This window comes from Heteronotia binoei, chromosome 4 (assembly GCF_032191835.1).
Source record: "Heteronotia binoei isolate CCM8104 ecotype False Entrance Well chromosome 4, APGP_CSIRO_Hbin_v1, whole genome shotgun sequence".
NCBI classification, from domain to species: Eukaryota; Metazoa; Chordata; class Lepidosauria; order Squamata; family Gekkonidae; genus Heteronotia; species Heteronotia binoei.
The window spans coordinates 147,911,232-147,929,313 of record NC_083226.1 but is presented as its reverse complement, the minus strand read 5'-3'; the positions used below and the strand labels follow the sequence as shown (position 1 = coordinate 147,929,313).

The following is an 18,082-nucleotide window of genomic DNA, read 5'->3' as shown; positions in this document are numbered from 1 at the left end:
TGCAATGGAGATTTCGCACAGCCTGTAGTAATCTGGTGGTTTCTATCCATTTTTTAGTTGTGGTTTCTCTTCAACACCTGATATGCATTGACGCTTTCCTTCCTGTGTTGTCACATAACCCTCAGGATTCTCTGTTCATCCTTTAAATTTTTAAGGAGTTTGAGTAATGTTGCATAGAAATAACACAATATCTTTTTTAAAAAAACTTATTTATAGAGACATGTCTGATGAGTTCCTTTTCCTGTTCCAAAAGGCAGGCTGTACTGAGGGTAATTCTCCTCTCAAAACAAGCAAACAAAACACTGCACAAACATGACTAACATTGAGCAGGAATTATTATTATTTCTATCCCCCCCTCCCCTCTGTCAAAAATGCAGTTGATTATTATGTTCATTGTTCTGGTAACAGTCATAACACATGAAAGAATGACTGATTAGCAGCTTTCCACCAAATGCACCAGGGTTTTCCAATGTGGTGCCTATGGGCACCATGGCAACCACTGATACCCACAGCATAAAGGATGTTTACTGAGTGACTGATGGTGTATGCCAGAAAATGTTTTTAAACAAAATATTAATTTTACAAGGCAGCCTGTTAAACTGAGCTAACTCAAGGCAGGCACTCATTCACTTCCAAATTGCCACAACAGTCCTATAAGGTAGATCAGTATTATTGTTATTATTCTCCTATTGCAGATGGGGAAAGGGCAAATTTGAACCTGAGACCTCTCAGATACTTATACATGCTCTTGAGTTCTACATTGCATCAGTTCCACATGACCAACAACATTATTTTTCAGTGCTCGTTATCTTGTAATTCCCAATAGCACCATAGCCTTCTAGATGGATCTTTGTGGGAAGGCCTTCCTGCTCCTAGTTTAATTTGTCTAGTTTACTTCTTCACACATGAAACTCACTGCCACAGGAGTGGCACTACAGGAGGTGGCTGTGGCTACAAGCATCGACAGCTTCAAGAGTGGATTGGATAAACATATGGAGCAGAGGTCCATCAGTGGCTATTGTTGGAACTCTCTGTCTGGGGCAGTGATGCTCTATATTCTTGCTCCTTTTGGGAGGGGCACAGTGGGAGGGCTTCTAGCCCCACTGGTGGACCTCCTGATGGCAGGGGTTTTTGGCCACTGTGTGACACAGAGTGTTGGACTGGATGGGCCATTGGCCTGATCCAACAACATGCCTTTTCTTATTGTTCCACTTCAGACAGCGTGTAGGGAATCATAGAGGGGCAGAGCTTTAGATGACTCCTGTGAGCTCCAAACTCCCTGCAAGTACAAACCCAGCAGACCAGTCAAATAGATGCTGTGGCGTCTTTCTTCCTGAAGTTAGTCTTCTGTGAGAAGATGAAATCCACCTTCCTGCAACCTGAAAGTGTGTGGTCCGTTCGACTACCTCCTGCTAAAGAACATTTGATCCAGGACTGCAGTCCAGCACCTCCTGAGCGGGCTATTTTTGTGCAGTCCTCCTCCTTCATCTCGGAGGAGCAGCCACGGCGAGCGGAGAAGAGGCGGCAGCTGCGCAGCGGCGTCTCCAGCTCCGAGACGGGGCGGCTCGCCATTTCCCCCCTCCGCCCAGCTCCACCCCATTGTCTCCTGGCTCCACCCCCCAAAGTCTCCTGGCTCCACCCCCAAAGTCCCCAGATATTTCTGGGGTTGGACTTGGCAACCCTACTCATCTTGCTTCACAGTTGGGCTATCTCTCAACTTCCCTCTTTCCATATACCCAATCCTTGCACCGAGTCCTTAATCCCCATGTGATAATTTAGAGCATGATTGGTGTGCCTGATGGTTTTTGCTTTGTTTTTGTGCCATTAAATCATAGCTAATTTATGGTGACCCTGTAGGGTTTTCATGGCAAGACACAAATAGAGGTGGTGGTTTGCCATTGCTTGCCCATGTGTAGCAACCCTGGACTACCTCAGTGATTTTCCATTCAAATACTAACCGGGGCCAAGCCTATTTAGTTTCCAAGATCTGATGAGATCAGTTTAGCCTGGGCTATTCAGGTCAGAGCTTTCGCTTTGTTGGCTAGATGACTGGGGAAGGCAATGGCAAACCACCCCATAAAAAGTCTGCCGTGAAAACGTTGTGAAAGCAACGTCACCCCAGAGTCGAAAACGACTGGTGCTTGCACAGGGGACTACCTTTACCTTTTTACCATATCTCTGAATTGCTCTGACTTGGGAGATCACAAAGATGGCCACTACCCTGCTTCACAGGAGGTCCTTAGCGCCCTTGACAGCTTCAGAACATGCAGAAAACCAATAGCCAGGGCTTTTTTTCAGCAGGAACGCACAGGAATGCAGTTCTGGCTGGCTTGGGGTCGGGGTGTGGCCTAATATGTAAATGAGTTCCTGCTGAGCTTTTTCTACAAAAAATCCCTGTGTGAAACAAGGATTATGTAACGGGTGTGGCCTAACATGCAAACGAGTTCCTGCTGGGCTTTTTCTACCAAAAAATCCCTGCCAATAGCTGAATACAAATTCCCATTCTGTGGAATTGCACTGGGTGAATTTCTGCCTGGTACTGCTACAAAATCAAAATTCTGATTTCTTTTATGAGCGCAAAGGATTTGACTGGAACAAGCTCCAAACTCTTAAAAAGAGGAAAACAGATTATTGTGATGTAGGGAGCAATTGGGTAAAGAAGAATTAAGAGAATTTGGAGACAAAAGGTAAGAGAGCTCATTTGTTTAGGGGAGGACTGTGCTCCCTTTGGTGCTCTGCAGGCCACACAAGCCCCTTCCCCTGTCTTCACATGAGAGGTGGTTGCAAAAGAACTACTTCACAGAAAGATTAACGGGAACCAGAGAATTCCTATTCCATCCTGGCCCAACACAGCACTAGACCAGCTCCAGTCTTCCATGATGTCACCCAAAGACTCCACTTCCACCAAAGACTCTTTAGGCTGAGCTGACATCCTGCAAGGACATCCTGCACTGATGCCTAGTGCCAAGAAGTTGGCCTGGGATTGGTTTCTGAACCTGGGCACTTGCTGAAGTAGAGGAAGCAGCATGCTGCTCACTTAGATCATGCTTTCTGACTGTAAATCACTGTGTTGTGGGAACTATAGCTATTTAATGGAAGAGACACAAATATAGACAAACCCATTTGAAAACGGCCTCTTGAGTTGGTTCTAAAGGCTGGGAGCGAATAGGACTTGTAACCTTCAAGATTAATCGGACTTTGGGACCAAGTCTCTTGGAGTAAGATGACATCAAAGTTCTTAAGGTAACTGATAAATTCTGCATCTTTGGATTTATTCCACCAACCAACCACGTTCCACGAGATTATCTTAATATCCAATAATGGAGAAATATTTGAAATTGAAGACACTGAAGAGGATCTTGGGAAAATTGGTTTGGCAAGCAGGGAGAAACAAAAATCGTACCTTCGTTTTCGAGGCCCCTAGAGATATTTTTACTAAGTTCACAGATGAAATTATCCTTAGGCTTGATGGAATTGTCCATAGACGTGGTGGGCGCTGGATGGATTTCAGCAATGACCAGCCTTTCTGAAGGCTGCCTAATTTCAGGTTGGGGGTATGTGGTTAGTGAAATCTCAGATGGAAGAGTAGAAAGTGTATTACCCACTTTTGAGTTTGTTAAAGAAGGGCAAGTGGAAATTGAAGAGTGAGGAGGATCTTGTTGATCTAGGTCGATCAAAGGCACATCTTGAAGCTCTCTCAACTCAATAGAAGAAGTCCCAGGAGAGCTCTTTTACTGCCCACTCTGCTTCAATAAGAGGCTTTCTTTCAACGTCTAGTCTTTTTAAAATGTCTTGTTGATCATAAGTCTGGAGGGATTGGAACTGATCTCTAATATTGTCTTCCAAGATGTTGGTTGCAGAAACAACCTCCATAGATTCATTAAGAGGGTAAGATTGAGGTGACAAATTTGCTGTGGTGGATGAAGTATTCACATTCAAGATGTCACCTGATCTATCTGCAACTGTTAGAGAGTTATCCTGTAGGTCTAGATATTTCTTTCGATGAATCAGGGGTAGAATGATTTAATTCTTAAGGACGTGCGTAGGGAAGATTCCTTTGGATGAGAGATATTTTTTAGATCGCAACAAAAGCTGAGGAATCTGCGCTGACCTAAATGATAAAAGCACCCTCTGTAACTGGGAACAAGCATCAAAGAATTCTATCTCATGTAGATCAATCCAAGCCGTTTCCCCTGGGAATAAAGTTCTTAGATGTCTTTTGGATAGTTGCATAGAGTTCCACAAAGGACCCCTCCCCTTGTAGTTGCAGATGGTTAAACAGATTCTGTTTGGGGTGAGGATAAGTTTATAAAGTTGCTCTCACTCATCGGATGAAGACTTTAATTTGTAACCTATTGTTGACTTTGTTACTTGCTTTGGAAAGGCAGTTTTGGGATAGCTTTTTGGAGATTCCATCTCTCCCAGTTCCTGGAGACTCTTTCCAAAGTAAGAGAGCTGCTTACTGGCATGATCAATTTTGCTATGCAGCAGTTTTAGTTGGTTATAGATGTGTTCTACTGTTATAGCAACAAGGCTGATCAAATCAGATGGGTCATTAGAATTGTTGCACTCAGTGCTGCTTAGAGGACTCAGCACTGCCCCATCCCCATTTTTTTAAATCACATTCTCAAATAGACATATGTTTTAGGATTTTTTTAACTTCTTCCAAACCACACACAAAATGGGGCAGTGTCAAATCTCTACCTCATATTCTGTCATCAGAACATTCTGTCATCAGAAATTATATTTATTTCCAGATAGAGAAATCCTTGTGAATGCTTCATGTGAAAACAATGCCCTTAAAAGGAATAAACCAAAAACCACTTATTTTGTATCACAAAGTCATTTCCTTTATGTTCTAAGACTACTTCCTTTATGTTTCCCACATATATGAGGAACTTCACTGAGGGTACAAACACAAAACAGCAACAATGGACCTTCTCTTTGTCTTGTCCTTCTTCACTGCCATTCTTTTCCTCAGCATGTACACAGGTAAGCACTGCATTATGCAACTAGGGCTGTCCTGGAATGTGTTTGGAAACTTCAGTTGCTGTAGAAAGCTGCAGCATTCCCGTCTTGGCCTATGTACACTGTTTCCCAGTCTGTTTCCTAGCACAATTGAAGGTGCTGGTGCTGAACTTTAAAGCATTGTATGGCTTCAGATCCGATTACCTGAATGATTGCTTACTCCCGATGAGCCTACCAACAGTTACAGTCATCTTTGGAGGTTCTGCTTTAGGTACCCCAAAATATGGGCAGCAACCCAGGACTGGACCTTCTCAGTCATGGCACCAAAACCTTGGAACTCCCTCCCCAGGGAGATTCATCTGTCCCCTTCTATTTTCTTTTTCTGCCAGCAGGTGAAGATATTTCCATTTTGTTTGGCATTCCCTTAGTGATCTCTCCTTCCTGCCCAATGTTTCAATTATGTTCAAGTTTTTGCATGTGTATTTTAACTTTCATTTAAATCATTCTGATAATGTGTTTTTGTTTGGTTTTAATGTTTTAAGATGTGATTTAATTAGTTTGCTGCCTTGGTGGCCCTTATAAGGGCAGGGAGGTGAGATAAAGTATACTTTCTGTTAAATAAATATATAATGTCACAGAGTGGCCAACCAGCTTCCCTCAATGGCCAACAAACAGCACAGAAACCAAGGCTTTCCTTGATGCCACCTCCTAGCACTTGGGTTTCAGAGGCTTACTCAGGTCTTTTATTGCGGAAAAAAAAGATGCTGGAATTCTCAAGGGAAATGAAGGAGAAACACACAGGTGCTCCTCATTAACTTTTAAATATTTTTTGAGAATTTTGTTTTCACAAACAGGTTTTTGAACTCCATTCCACCATGTAACCCTAGAAAAAAAGCCCTGGGCTTTCTGCCTCTGTATATGGAGCTTTCCTTTACTCACCATGGATAGTAGTCACTGATGGGTCTCTTCCTCCATGAATCTTTCTAACCCCTTTTAAAGGCATCTAAACTTATGGCCATGATGACTATGTCCACTGGCAGTGAATTCCATAATTAATATCTGGGCGTAGCCCCAGCATCCCTGTATTTACCAGCAATGAAGGGGAGATGGCCAGCTAGAGTACCACATCTGGTAACAGAATGCATACAACAGAATTTGATCCCATCTATCAAGAAGACAACGACTACAGATTTATACTCCGCCCTTCTCTCTGAATCAGAGACTCAGAGCAGCTTACAATCTCCTGTGTCTTCTCCCCCCACAACAGACACCATGTGAGGTGGGTGTGGCTGAGAGGGCTCTCGCAGCAGCTGCCCTTTCAAGGACAACTCCTGCAATAGCTATGGCTAACCCAAGGCCATTCCAGCAGCTGTAAGTGGAGGAGTGGGTAATCACACCCAGTTCTCTCAGATGAGAGTCCTCACACTTAACCACTACACCAAACTGTCTCAACACAGCTGGGTAGGCTTGTAGAAGCAGCCAATGGATAGCACTCCCTGTACAGAAGTTTCCTTTTAGTGTGGCTGCCCTAGATGTGTCAAAGCTCTACATGGCTCTTGAAATAGTTTAGAAACATGGAGGTCTTCCGGGTTATGTCGCCATGAGCTCAGTGGGGGTCTGCAGAGCTTGTCTCTAGCGGCCCCCCTGAATCAGGCGGTTGGAGAGGTGCCACAGATGTGGCATTTCCTGGGAGACCCTGAAGGGGTTTCCTTTTGGCTTGGGGCTTTGCAAGAAGCCAGGGACATAGCGGCAGCTGTTCCTGTCCTTCTTGTATGCCCCGAAGCTCCGCCACCATGATCGCCATCACGGCAGTAAGAGGTGAACACCCGACCGCTTGTTCGTTTTTCTCCTAACAAGCTTTTGATGCATCGCTTTCCTACCTCAAGCACGGCAATTCTACTCGGCAAATAAGTTTGCTTTCAATACCACTGGCTAATGGGTCATTTTACATAACAACAAATGGGACAGTTCAAAGGAAGGGAAAGAGGTGAATCCCCCCCCCTTTCCTGTGAATGAGGCTTCGAAAAGACAAATAACAACTTTAAGCATTGGCAACAATTTGAATTAGACTGCATATAGATACTCAAATCGCCCCGGATTATAATTAAATATGTGTTAATGTGACTATTATCTGGCTATAATATGGTCTGAAGAAAAAAGAGATATATTTTAGAGAGATTTGTCTTTGCCACCTGAGTGCAACTGAAATGGCAACCATCAAAACACACAGCTGGAGGAGATTTGGAGAGCAGACTAACTGGGTCTCTGAGTTACTTTTCAACTTTGATTAATAGACTGAGTTATTTAGTAGAGAAAAATGGCATTACCACGCAAAATGTTTTATAAAAAAGATATAATGGATACCATAACTTCTCTAAAGCAAGACCTTGGTTAATTAACAGTTGATAAAAAAGCAAATGAGAGCTTTTATGTTGAAAGCTAGCGAAATCTCAAATCTACATGAGCAGAGTGCTAAAGAGATCTTGGTGACGTCTGTGGAATTAGAAACAGAGAGTGATCCGCTGGGAAATGAACAGAAGAAAACCAAAATGGAACCCTATTGTGCAGTTAAAAAGAAGGACCGGAAATTGAGACTGATTGAAATTTTTTCGAGAGGAACAAGTGGTGTAGGATCCTTACTATTTTTACCGAGAGGGATGACTGCACTGAGAGAGAAGGTATATCTCAGCAAAAAAATCAAGATGTGGAAAACTTTCAAGAAGAAGGGCTTTTAAACTGTTTCTCTCTCTGTGGGTAATTGGATATGGAATTCTCAACAAGAACTGACATGCGATTTTCAAAGGCCAAGTGAGATTTTTGGGAGATATTAAGTTGTTCCTCCTAGAGTAATATGGATATAAGAGTTAAAGGACTGAAAAGTTTTGAAAAGAATTTTATATAAATAAATAGTTAACTTGGATTAATTTTTAAGAAGGCAGACAACACAATTATTCTGTAATCTGGTAGATCTGCTTTTAATATGTTTGTTTGGAGAAATTGTTTATACTGAGACAGATAAATTACTATTTTTTTTTCTGTTTATCACTTTTTTATCTCTCTACATTCTATGATATTTTAAATCTGATTTCTTTTTCTTTCCGTTTGAAATAAGTAAGTTAGAAGGATAAAGATATTTGTTTCTTATGCTCATTTTAATGACGGCATTGTTAAAATAACAAGTTAGTCTGTATTTTTAATATGGTTAAGCTTAGCCAGTTAGTTCTGTGTTGAGACTTCTCTTACTTTTTTAAACTTATATGTGCTGAAGAAGAATAGTTTAGACTTGTATTTTAAGTAATAGTTTAGTAAAAAGTGTATAATGAAAGATAAAGATGGTAAAATATAAGGGGGAAATTTAATATTTGCAGATAGAAAGAATTGGGTATTTCATTTGGAGGTAGAAATGTAACTGATATATTTGCATTTTTCTTTGTTTCAGGTCTCCCACTCTGTATCCACCCCCCCTTTAATGCTTCTGTATCTATGCTTATGCTTTTTTATATAGTTAAAATCAATTAAAAATTATAAAATCGAAACAGTTTAGAAACATGGAAATGCTTTTCCTCTCCTAAGATCTACCCAACTTTGTTGGACTTGGAAGTAACTCACTGCTTCCAATGACGAACATCAACTCCTAAGATTTTTCCTTAAACCCAACAGATTTTTTTTTCTTCCAGCTAAAAGAGAAATATCACAAGTAGTAGAATGAGCATGGCATCACGTGGATGGTCCCTTTTAATCCACAGACCTCTCGTTCTCCATATCAGGAATGATGATAATGTGACCCAGTCAACCACGCCTGGGCTGCTGTCTCTCAGGAAATATGCTGCTAGAATGTATGCAGCCTGACAGAATTATGTGGAAATAACATTTTTAAACATTCTTACAGCCACACTGACTCCTTTCAGCAATCTCCATACTGTTTTCAAAGTAAGAGAATTTAAATGGGCCCTAGAAGAAACCAGTGACAGCATCAAATCACTTTAGTAACATCTTAATATACTTTCCTATGTGAACATGTGTTCCTGTGCAAACCTGAGAGCTAGTGTGGTGTAGTGATTAAGAGCAGCAGACTCTAACCTGGAGAACTGGGTTTGATTCCCCACTTCCCCCTCCATGTGATGCCTGCTGGGTGACCTTAGGCCAGTCTCAGAATTCTCTCGGCCCCACCTACCTTACAAAGTGTCTGTTATGGGGAGAACAAAGTTTGAGTCCAGTGGCACCTTTAACACCAACATAGCTTTGTTCAAGGTGTAAGCTTTCTTGTGCAAGCACACTTCCTCAAATTATAAACTGCTTTGAGACTCCCTAGGGTAGAAAAAAGTGGGGTATAAAAACCGGCTCTTCTTCTTCCTGCCCAATGACATTTCCTGTACTGGAGCTGATGATTAATCTGTATCACAGAATGTATGATGAAGCAATTTGGTTAGCTTGGCTTTTGTCTACTTAGGTTACTGTGCAGATATCATTGGAGGGGAACATTCAGCTCGGCACGCAAGACCTTTTATGGCTGCCTTAATGAGAGGAAAGCGTTTCATGTGTGGAGGAACTTTGATCAAAAGAAACTGGGTCCTGACAGCAGGTCATTGCCATGTGTAAGTTTGGAAAAATGTTCTTTCTTTATACAAAGTTCAGGCTAGGGGCGGAGGGCACCCCCAAAGATGTTTTATCAACCAGCTACAATGCTAAGTGTCAATGTAGGGAATTTTTCACACACAAAATACCAACATAGACTGAAAAATGAATTTTGCTTAATATGTATTGGCTCTTCAGATGTATCCAATTTTTGTATCTCTCTTCAGATGTATCCTAACTGGGAGAGCCAGTTTGGTGTGGTGGTTAAGTGTGCAGACTCTTATCTGGGAGAACTGGGTTTGATTCCCCACTCCTCCACTTGCAGCTGCTGGAATGGCCTTGGGTCAGCCATAGCTCTCACAGGGCTGTCCTTGAAAGGGCAGCTTCTGCGAGAGCTCTCTCAGCCCCACCTACCTCACAGGGTCTGTTGTGGGAGAGGAAGGTAACGGAGAAAGTAAGCCACTCTGAGACTCTGAGATTCAGAGTATAGGGTGAGATATAAATCCAATATCAACTTATTTTTATCTTTCCAGAGGCAAGGGAGATGAAGTTGTCCTTGGTGTTCATTCACTGTCGAAACCTGAGAGAGAAAAACAAAACTTTCAGATTACTAACGCGTATGTTCATCCAAAATATGATAAGATAACCAAGGAAAATGACATTATGATTTTGCAGGTAAACTGAACAATGAAATGTTTTCCTTTTGGAGTTTTTTCCCTCAGTCATGTAGGATGCTTTCTCATTAAAAAGGCTATGTGAGTGACCACCATTAAAATGGGAGTGATTGATACAAACCATGAGCACAAGAAACTGACATAAGTGGATCTCCCCACATTTTCCTCTCCCCCCCCCAACAACAGCCCCCTCTTATTCCCCCCCCCCATCAAAATGGAGACTCAGGAGGTACTCATAGTGTGAAAGGAACCAATTTAGAGGACGAATATAGCAGAATCACCCCTTGCTTTTCCTTCACTAGAAGAGAGCTCTTCCAGTTCATTTGTGGTGGTATCAATATTCAATATTCCTAAACTGACGGCTAATTGAATCTTCACAGAATTCTGTCCCTTAGCCACTATGGCTACTAGCCACCAACATACCCATTCCCCATTAATGAAATTCCACTTTAAAGCTGTCTTTGCCTGTGGCCCTCACCACCTCCGCTGGCACCAAATTTCACATTTTAACCATGTGTCATATAGAAAAAGTATTATTTTTGTCTGTCCTGAATCAACTGCCCATCAACTACATTGGAATGTCCTCAAGTTCTAGTATTTGGGGAAAGGGAGAAAAAGTTCTCTGTCCTCACTCTTTGCCCTGTGAATAATTTTGTAAACATCTATCATGTTCTTCCTTTGTCAGCTCTTTTCTGAAATGAAAAGTTCCAGACTCTTCAGCCTTTTCTCACTTGAAAGGTGTTTCAACCCTTTGATCATTTGGGTGGCCCTCGTCTGTACTTTTTCTACCTCTTCAATGTCCTTTTTGAGATTTGGTAACCAGAACTGCTCACGGTATTCCAAATGAGGCCGCACCATACATCTATATAGGGGCATCATAATATCAGCTGTTGTATTTTCAATCACTTTCCTAATAATCCCTAACAAAGTTTCCTTTTGTTACTGGTGCAGCACACTGGGGTGACATTTTCATTGAGCTATCCGCTATGACCCTAAGGTCTCTTTTGAGTCTGAACAACACACTCCATTAACCTGCCCTTGAAATTGCAATTTCTTTTCTTTTTTTTGTTCCAGTATGCATCATCTTACGCTTAGATAAATTTCTCACTAGGCTTGTTCTGGTCTCGAAGCCCTTTCCCCCCCAGCACTTCTGTCCGATTTTGCACAAGTTCCCGCGGGGCTGCGACTTGCCCCACCTCTTTCCCGCGGCAAGCAGAAACCGGTTTTCAGAAGATCTTGCTTGCCATGAGAAAGAGGCAGGGCAAGTCGCAGCCCCGCAACAACTTGTGCGAAATCAGACAGAAGCACTGGGGGGAGTGGGGGAGGGCTCCAAGGCTGGAACAAGCCTAGTGAGAAACTGGTCTTACATAACATTGAACTTCATTTTCCATGTTATTACCCACTCACTCAATTTGTGGAGATCCACTTCACAGAGTTCTGGGGTTTTATTTATTTATTTATTTATTTACATTAGACTTTTATTCCACCCTCTCTGCAAGTGGACTCAGGGCTTGATGATGCAGGGCTCTTTTTGAGCAAAAACACACAGGAATGCAGTTCCGGCTGGCTTTGTGTCAGGGGTGTGTGGCCTAATATGCAAATAAGTTCCTGCTGGGCTTTTTCTTAAAAAAAAAGCCCTGCCATGATGAATAATTTTGTGTCATCTGTGGAGTTGGCCACTACAGTACTTACCCTTGGTCCCAAACCATTTGTGAACAGATTAAAGAGCAGCAACCCCAAATACCAATCATTTGTAGACCCTACTGCTTATTGTCCATGTTTTCCTACTTTCTGCTGATCATTTAATTGATTTTTAATCCATAAAAGGATCTGCCCTCTTATTTTGTTATTGCTAAACTTATGCAAGAGTCTTTGGTGAAGTACCTTGTCAAAAGCATGTGTAAAGTCTAAATACAGAATGTCTACCAGGTCACTGTTATCTTCATATTTGTTCACTTTCTCAGAGAACTTCATAAGGCTGGAGAAATAACATGCCCAGAGTAAATAAACAGAACATGACAGATTAAGATGTACACCAGAAGCTAATATAAACAGCAAGAGGGAAGGAGCAGAATTTAAAGATGCAAAACCTCTAATAAAGCCTCTTTGCTTGACAGTGAAAACTATGTGAATGAATGAGGTCCATTTCAGAAAGTGTGTTACGTTATATAGCTGGAACTGATCTTTGCTTACAAACAAACACTCTTCTTCTTTTTAATTTCTCCAGCTTAATAGAAAAGCAGATCTTAATCGATACGTTCAAACCATTCAGCTTCCAAAAACTTATGAAGATGTCAGAGCAGGCACACAGTGTCTGGTGACTGGATGGGGAATTACTGAAAACGAGGGGCAGGTATCTGATACACTGAGTGAAGTTAACGTTGCTGTTATCGACAGACACATCTGCAATGACAGAAATCACTATGACTCCCAACCTGTCGTGACAAAGAGCATGGTGTGTGCTGGTGGTGTCAACAACCAAAGGAACGATACCTGTAATGTAAGAGCATTTGTTGAGTAATCCTGTTTTCCTATAGGCTAAAGATTAGTATATGTATTAATAATGTTTGAAACCAAGGGAGGAAATACCAGTTAAGATGGAAGGTATTATTTTGTAGAGCAGCAATTATTTTATTAATTATTTTGAAGATCAATATAAATTCCTGTCTGGTGGTAAAATTTCCATGTGGGCTGCTATTTATATAAGTCACTAATAAGTCACCAGGTCCGGATGGCATACATCCAAGAGTTCTGAAAGAACTCAAAGTTGAACTTGTGGATCTTCTGTCAAAAATATGTAATCTTTCACTGAAATCTGCCTCCGTTCCTGAGGACTGGAAGGTAGCAAATGTCACCCTCATCTTTAAAAAGGGTTCCAGAGCAGATCCGGGAAACTACAGGCCAGTCAGTCTGACTTCAATACCGGGAAAGTTGGTAGAAACCATTATTAAGGACAGAATGAGTAGGCACATTGATGAACACGAGTTATTGAGGAAGACTCAGCATGGATTCTGTAAGGGAAGATCTTGCCTCACTAACCTGTTACATTTCTTTGAGGGGTGAACAAACATGTGGACAAAGGAGACCTGATAGATATTGTTTACCTTGACTTCCAGAAAGCTTTTGATAAAGTTCCTCATCAAAGGCTCCTTAGTAAGCTTGAGAGTCATGGAGTAAAAGGACAGGTCCTCTTATGGATCAAAAACTGGCTAATTAATAGGAAGCAGAGAGTGAGTATAAATGGGCAGTCTTCGCAGTGGAGGACGGTAAGCAGTGGAGTGCCGCACGGCTCAGTACTGGGTCCCATGCTCTTTAACTTGTTCATAAATGATTTGGAGTTGAGAGTAAGCAGTGAAGTGGCCAAGTTTGCAGATGACACTAAATTGTTCAGGGTGGTGAGAACCAGATGTCAGACGCTGGAGCTCAAAGTAAACGGACCATCATTTGTTGCAAAAGTAGTAACGTTTATTTGATATCTCAAAGTTCTGGACAGGCAGTCATTGGAACTGATAGTGAGCATTGAAACATGGTTTTTAAGGCCTTACATCAAAGCATTCATAAACAATCCTACATTCTCACACTCTAATGTCAGAAGTAACACTTTCCCTACTCCTGCTGGCTCTCCTTGAGACTTGCTGTCTTCAAAGGGCTATTGCTTTGTTAGTGTTATGCAGAGGAGTTCACAGCATGGGTTAGTAACATTTCTAAGACCGTTTGATATGCAAGGTCTTCTGCTTCACAGTTAGTATTAGGAATTCAAAATGGTGTTAGTCATGTCAAGGAACAAGTTACAGAATACATTTAGCATAATAACACAGTGATACTATCCAATGTCTGACACCAGAGAGGATTGTGAGGAATTCCAAAGGGATCTGTTGAGGCTGGGTGAGTGGGCGTCAACGTGGCAGATGAGGTTCAATGTGGCCAAGTGCAAAGTAATGCACATTGGGGCCAAAAATCCCAGCTACAAATACAAGTTGATGGGGTGTGAACTGGCAGAGACTGACCAAGAGAGAGATCTTGGGGTCGTGGTAGATAACTCACTGAAAATGTCAAGACAGTGTGCGTTTGCAATAAAAAAGGCCAACGCCATGCTGGGAATTATTAGGAAGGGAATTGAAAACAAATCAGCCAGTATCAAAATGCCCCTGTATAAATCGATGGTGCGGTCTCATTTGGAGTGCTGTGTGCAGTTCTGGTCGCCGCACCTCAAAAAGGATGTTATAGCATTGGAGAAAGTCCAGAAAAGGGCAAATAGAATGATTAAAGGTTTGGAACACTTTCCCTATGAAGAAAGGTTAAAATGCTTGGGGCTCTTTAGCTTGGAAAAACGTCGACTGCGAGGTGACATGATAGAGGTTTACAAGATTATGCATGGGATGGAGAAGGTAGAGAAAGAAGTACTTTTCTCCCTTTCTCACAATACAAGAACTCGTGGGCATTCAATGAAATTGCTGAGCAGTCGGGTAAGAACGGATAAAAGGAGGTACTTCTTCACCCAAAGGGTGATTAACATGTGGAATTCACTGCCACAGGAGGTGGTGGCGGCCACAAGCATAGCCAGCTTCAAGAGAGGGTTAGATAAAAATATGGAGCAGAGGTCCATCAGTGGCTATTAGCCACAGTATGTGTGTGTATATGTGTGTGTATATATATTTGGCCACTGTGTGACACAGAGTGTTGGACTGGATGGGCCATTGGCCTGATCCGACATGGCTTCTCTTATGTTCTTATATACCAGGTCTTCATTAAGACCTGCATATTGGTGGTGGTGGTGGTGGTAGAAAGTGCAACCAACTAAGTTTTCAAGGCAAGAAACATTCAGAAGTGGTTTGCCATTGCCAGCCTCTGTGTGGCTACCCTGGACTCTCTTAGTGTTTTCCCATACAAATATTAACCAGGGCTTACCCTGCTTAGCCTCCTGGAGCTGATCAGATTGGACTAGTCTGGACCATCCGTGCATTTCAGTAACAACCTTCAGTGCTAATTTATGCACTTCTTATAGCACCTAATAATGTAGTTTTAAATTGTTTATATATATTTTTATTCTTTTATTATTGTAATTTGAATTGTTTTTACCATGATAGTTAGCCGCCCAGAGTCTGCTCATGGAGTGGGTGGCATATAAATCTAAAGTAAATAAATAAATAAAACAAATAAATGCAGTCAAATGATTTATGTAATCAAGTGTATTGTTGCATGTGCATGTAATGATTGAGGGGGGATGCTTCCAAGCAATCCAAGCAGCCACTTGGATCCCCAGATTGGCAAAGCATGACAGTGTGGATGGAGGTAACAGACATTTCTTTTGCCTGTGTAAAAACCTTTCCATTGCCCAACTGTGCATCACAATGGCACTTAGAACTTCATTTTTTTCTAATTTTCCTTGTACCAGTCTGACCAAAGGAGACTACATTTCATCTTTAGTGGTTGATGATGTCAAGTGTCTCTCTTTTCCCCAGGGTGACTCCGGTGGTCCTTTGATATGTGGAGGAATACAAAGAGGCATCACTTCCTTTGGTCGAGAGGGAAGATGTGGTGATCCCCAGTTCCCCGGTGTCTATGCTCGTCTCACAAAGAACAATATTGAATGGATTAAGAAAATTGTATTCTGGTGACTTCAGTAGGTTATTGGATTGGTGCTCTCTATGTCCATAATGCTTCTGTGTGTGTGTGTGTATACATACATACATTAATGTACCACTTTTTAAAATTTTGTTCAGTAATTTACGCTTATCTCATTAACCACTATTTCAGATGTCGCAACTGCATTCTATGTTTATTGATGCACAAGGAAATATGTGTGTGAGAGAGTGTTTCATTAAAATCTAGAATCCTTGTAAGAATTCCCTCACAAATCTTTATGTACTCAGGGTTAGACTGGAAATTCTAGGTTAGAGAGGTGAACAGTCTCAATGCAAGATAAAGGTTTTTTGTCTCCCATTTCAATGGTGCTTCAAGTCGCATGCAGTAGAACCAGTTGCCTTGTATAAATGCAAATTGTCCATTAAATGACAATCCAGTGTCACGTGTACAGGCTCACATTAATCAATTAAGACATATATAACCCATGTAGGACAGAATCCAGTAGAGCTGCCAGCTCTGCGTTGGGAAATACCTGGAAATTTGGGGAGTGGAGCCTAAGGAGGCTGGGGTTTTAGAAGAGGGATCTCGCCAAGGTATAATGCCATAGAGTTCACCCTCCAAAGTAGCCATTTTTTTCCAGAGGAACTGATCATGGTAATCTGGATAACTTTTGTAATAGCAGGAGATCTCCAGGTGTCATCTGGAGATTGGCAACCCTCGTTAGAGGCACCTAAATTTCATTTACTTCCATGGAGCCTGCCTCTTTCTGAAATGTAGTGTGAAATTTCATTTGAGTTTTCCCCAGGGCCTATCATAGTAGGGGAATAGAAGGCCGTTTAACCCAGGCCTCACATTCACAGAGGGCTTCAAATTTAGAATTTTGACATTATCTCCAAATTAGGTTATGCATGCAGTCACAGAGATACACTGACAGGATTGGAAAATGATGTTCATTGTGCAACTTTAAACTTGTGTTCAATTTCCAGGCCATACCACCTGTAATGCACGCTATGAAACAATAACCTCCTCAGAGGATTGCCAAGCCCACGTTCAGAAATACCTGGAGTATGGTTGCCAGACCCTTGCCAGGGGTGGGGGAACTCCTATTTTTGCAGCGTGCTTCCCCACCACTGGCCAGCTGGGACATCCTGCCCCCAACTGGCCTGAAAGGCAACATGACATCACCTGGAAAGGACATAATCATATCACCAGTGGGCAAAACTATGGTAAAATCAGCTACAAACCATAGAGTTTTGCAAAAAAACCCAAACCCCTACAGTGTCACACACACACACACACGCCCCATCATCGGTGACATGATGATATAACTTCTAGGTGACATCTTCACATGTTCGGCAGAAGATCCCAGAAAGGACCAAGGATCCCCCTGCCAGCTGCCAGGTAAGACCTGGTGGGTTGAGGGCAGAGACTTAGAGATGTGACAATATCATGCAACATCACTTTTGGAAGTGACATAGGGTAGCTCTAGGAATCACCAGAAACACTATTGTAAAACCATAGAGTTTTCAGTAATTCCTAGAGCTTCCCTATGTCACTTCCAGGTTTTCTTCAGAAGTGATGTAGTGGTGCCCAAGATGCTGATTTAAAAAAAAAATTTAAAAATCTCCCACCGACCCTGGACTGGTAGTGGGTAAAGATAGCTGTCACAGGGAACTTAAATCCCACTCTTCTTTCAAGGAGATCAGGCTGATATACAGTGTTATGTGTTTCTCCATTTTGTATCCATAACAACCCTGTGAGGAATGTTAGGCTGAGAAAGAATGACTAGCCAAAGGCCACCCAGAGATTCATGCCCTGGCCTAACTGATACTATTGCCATTTCTTGACTCCTGTTTACTGATCAGATTATGCAGGCTTCCTTTTTCCTAGTATATAATCTAAAACTAAATTCTAGATTTATTGATATAATGACTACTGTATATTGCCTCTGCTCTCAACCTTTTAAGAGAACTCTGAGTTCCATTTGACCATACAGAAACTTTTGATCGGCTACTGTTGTTAATATTTTCAGGGGGAGGCTGCCAATTTTTCCTTCCTCCCAGAAGACCACAGGTGTACCTTGACAATGGTTCTTCCCAGCATCATTTCATCTGTGCAAACCTGCTATGCAGGATTCAAAGAAGAAGCCTGAAGATCATGCTCTGAAACAATGTTTTTCTCTCCCCGCCTCTTTGAATGTCCAGTCTAATTAAGAGTTCTGGGGGCCACAAAAGCTTGCATACTTTTGGTTGGTCCTAATAAAAGTTATTACGTGGTTT

General features: G+C 41.8%; 1 protein-coding gene across 1 annotated transcript; it reads left to right on the top strand.

Annotated features, from left to right (window-relative positions):
• The first annotated feature begins 4,884 nt into the window (after positions 1-4,884).
• LOC132569673 (granzyme A-like) lies at positions 4,885-16,057 on the top strand. The gene is made up of 5 exons (XM_060235986.1): positions 4,885-4,992; positions 9,419-9,563; positions 10,077-10,218; positions 12,445-12,717; positions 15,680-16,057. The coding sequence occupies exons 1-5, from the start codon at positions 4,932-4,934 to the stop codon at positions 15,833-15,835; spliced, it is 777 nt and encodes a 258-aa protein (XP_060091969.1). The 5' UTR covers positions 4,885-4,931; the 3' UTR covers positions 15,836-16,057.
• The last annotated feature ends 2,025 nt before the right edge of the window (positions 16,058-18,082 follow it).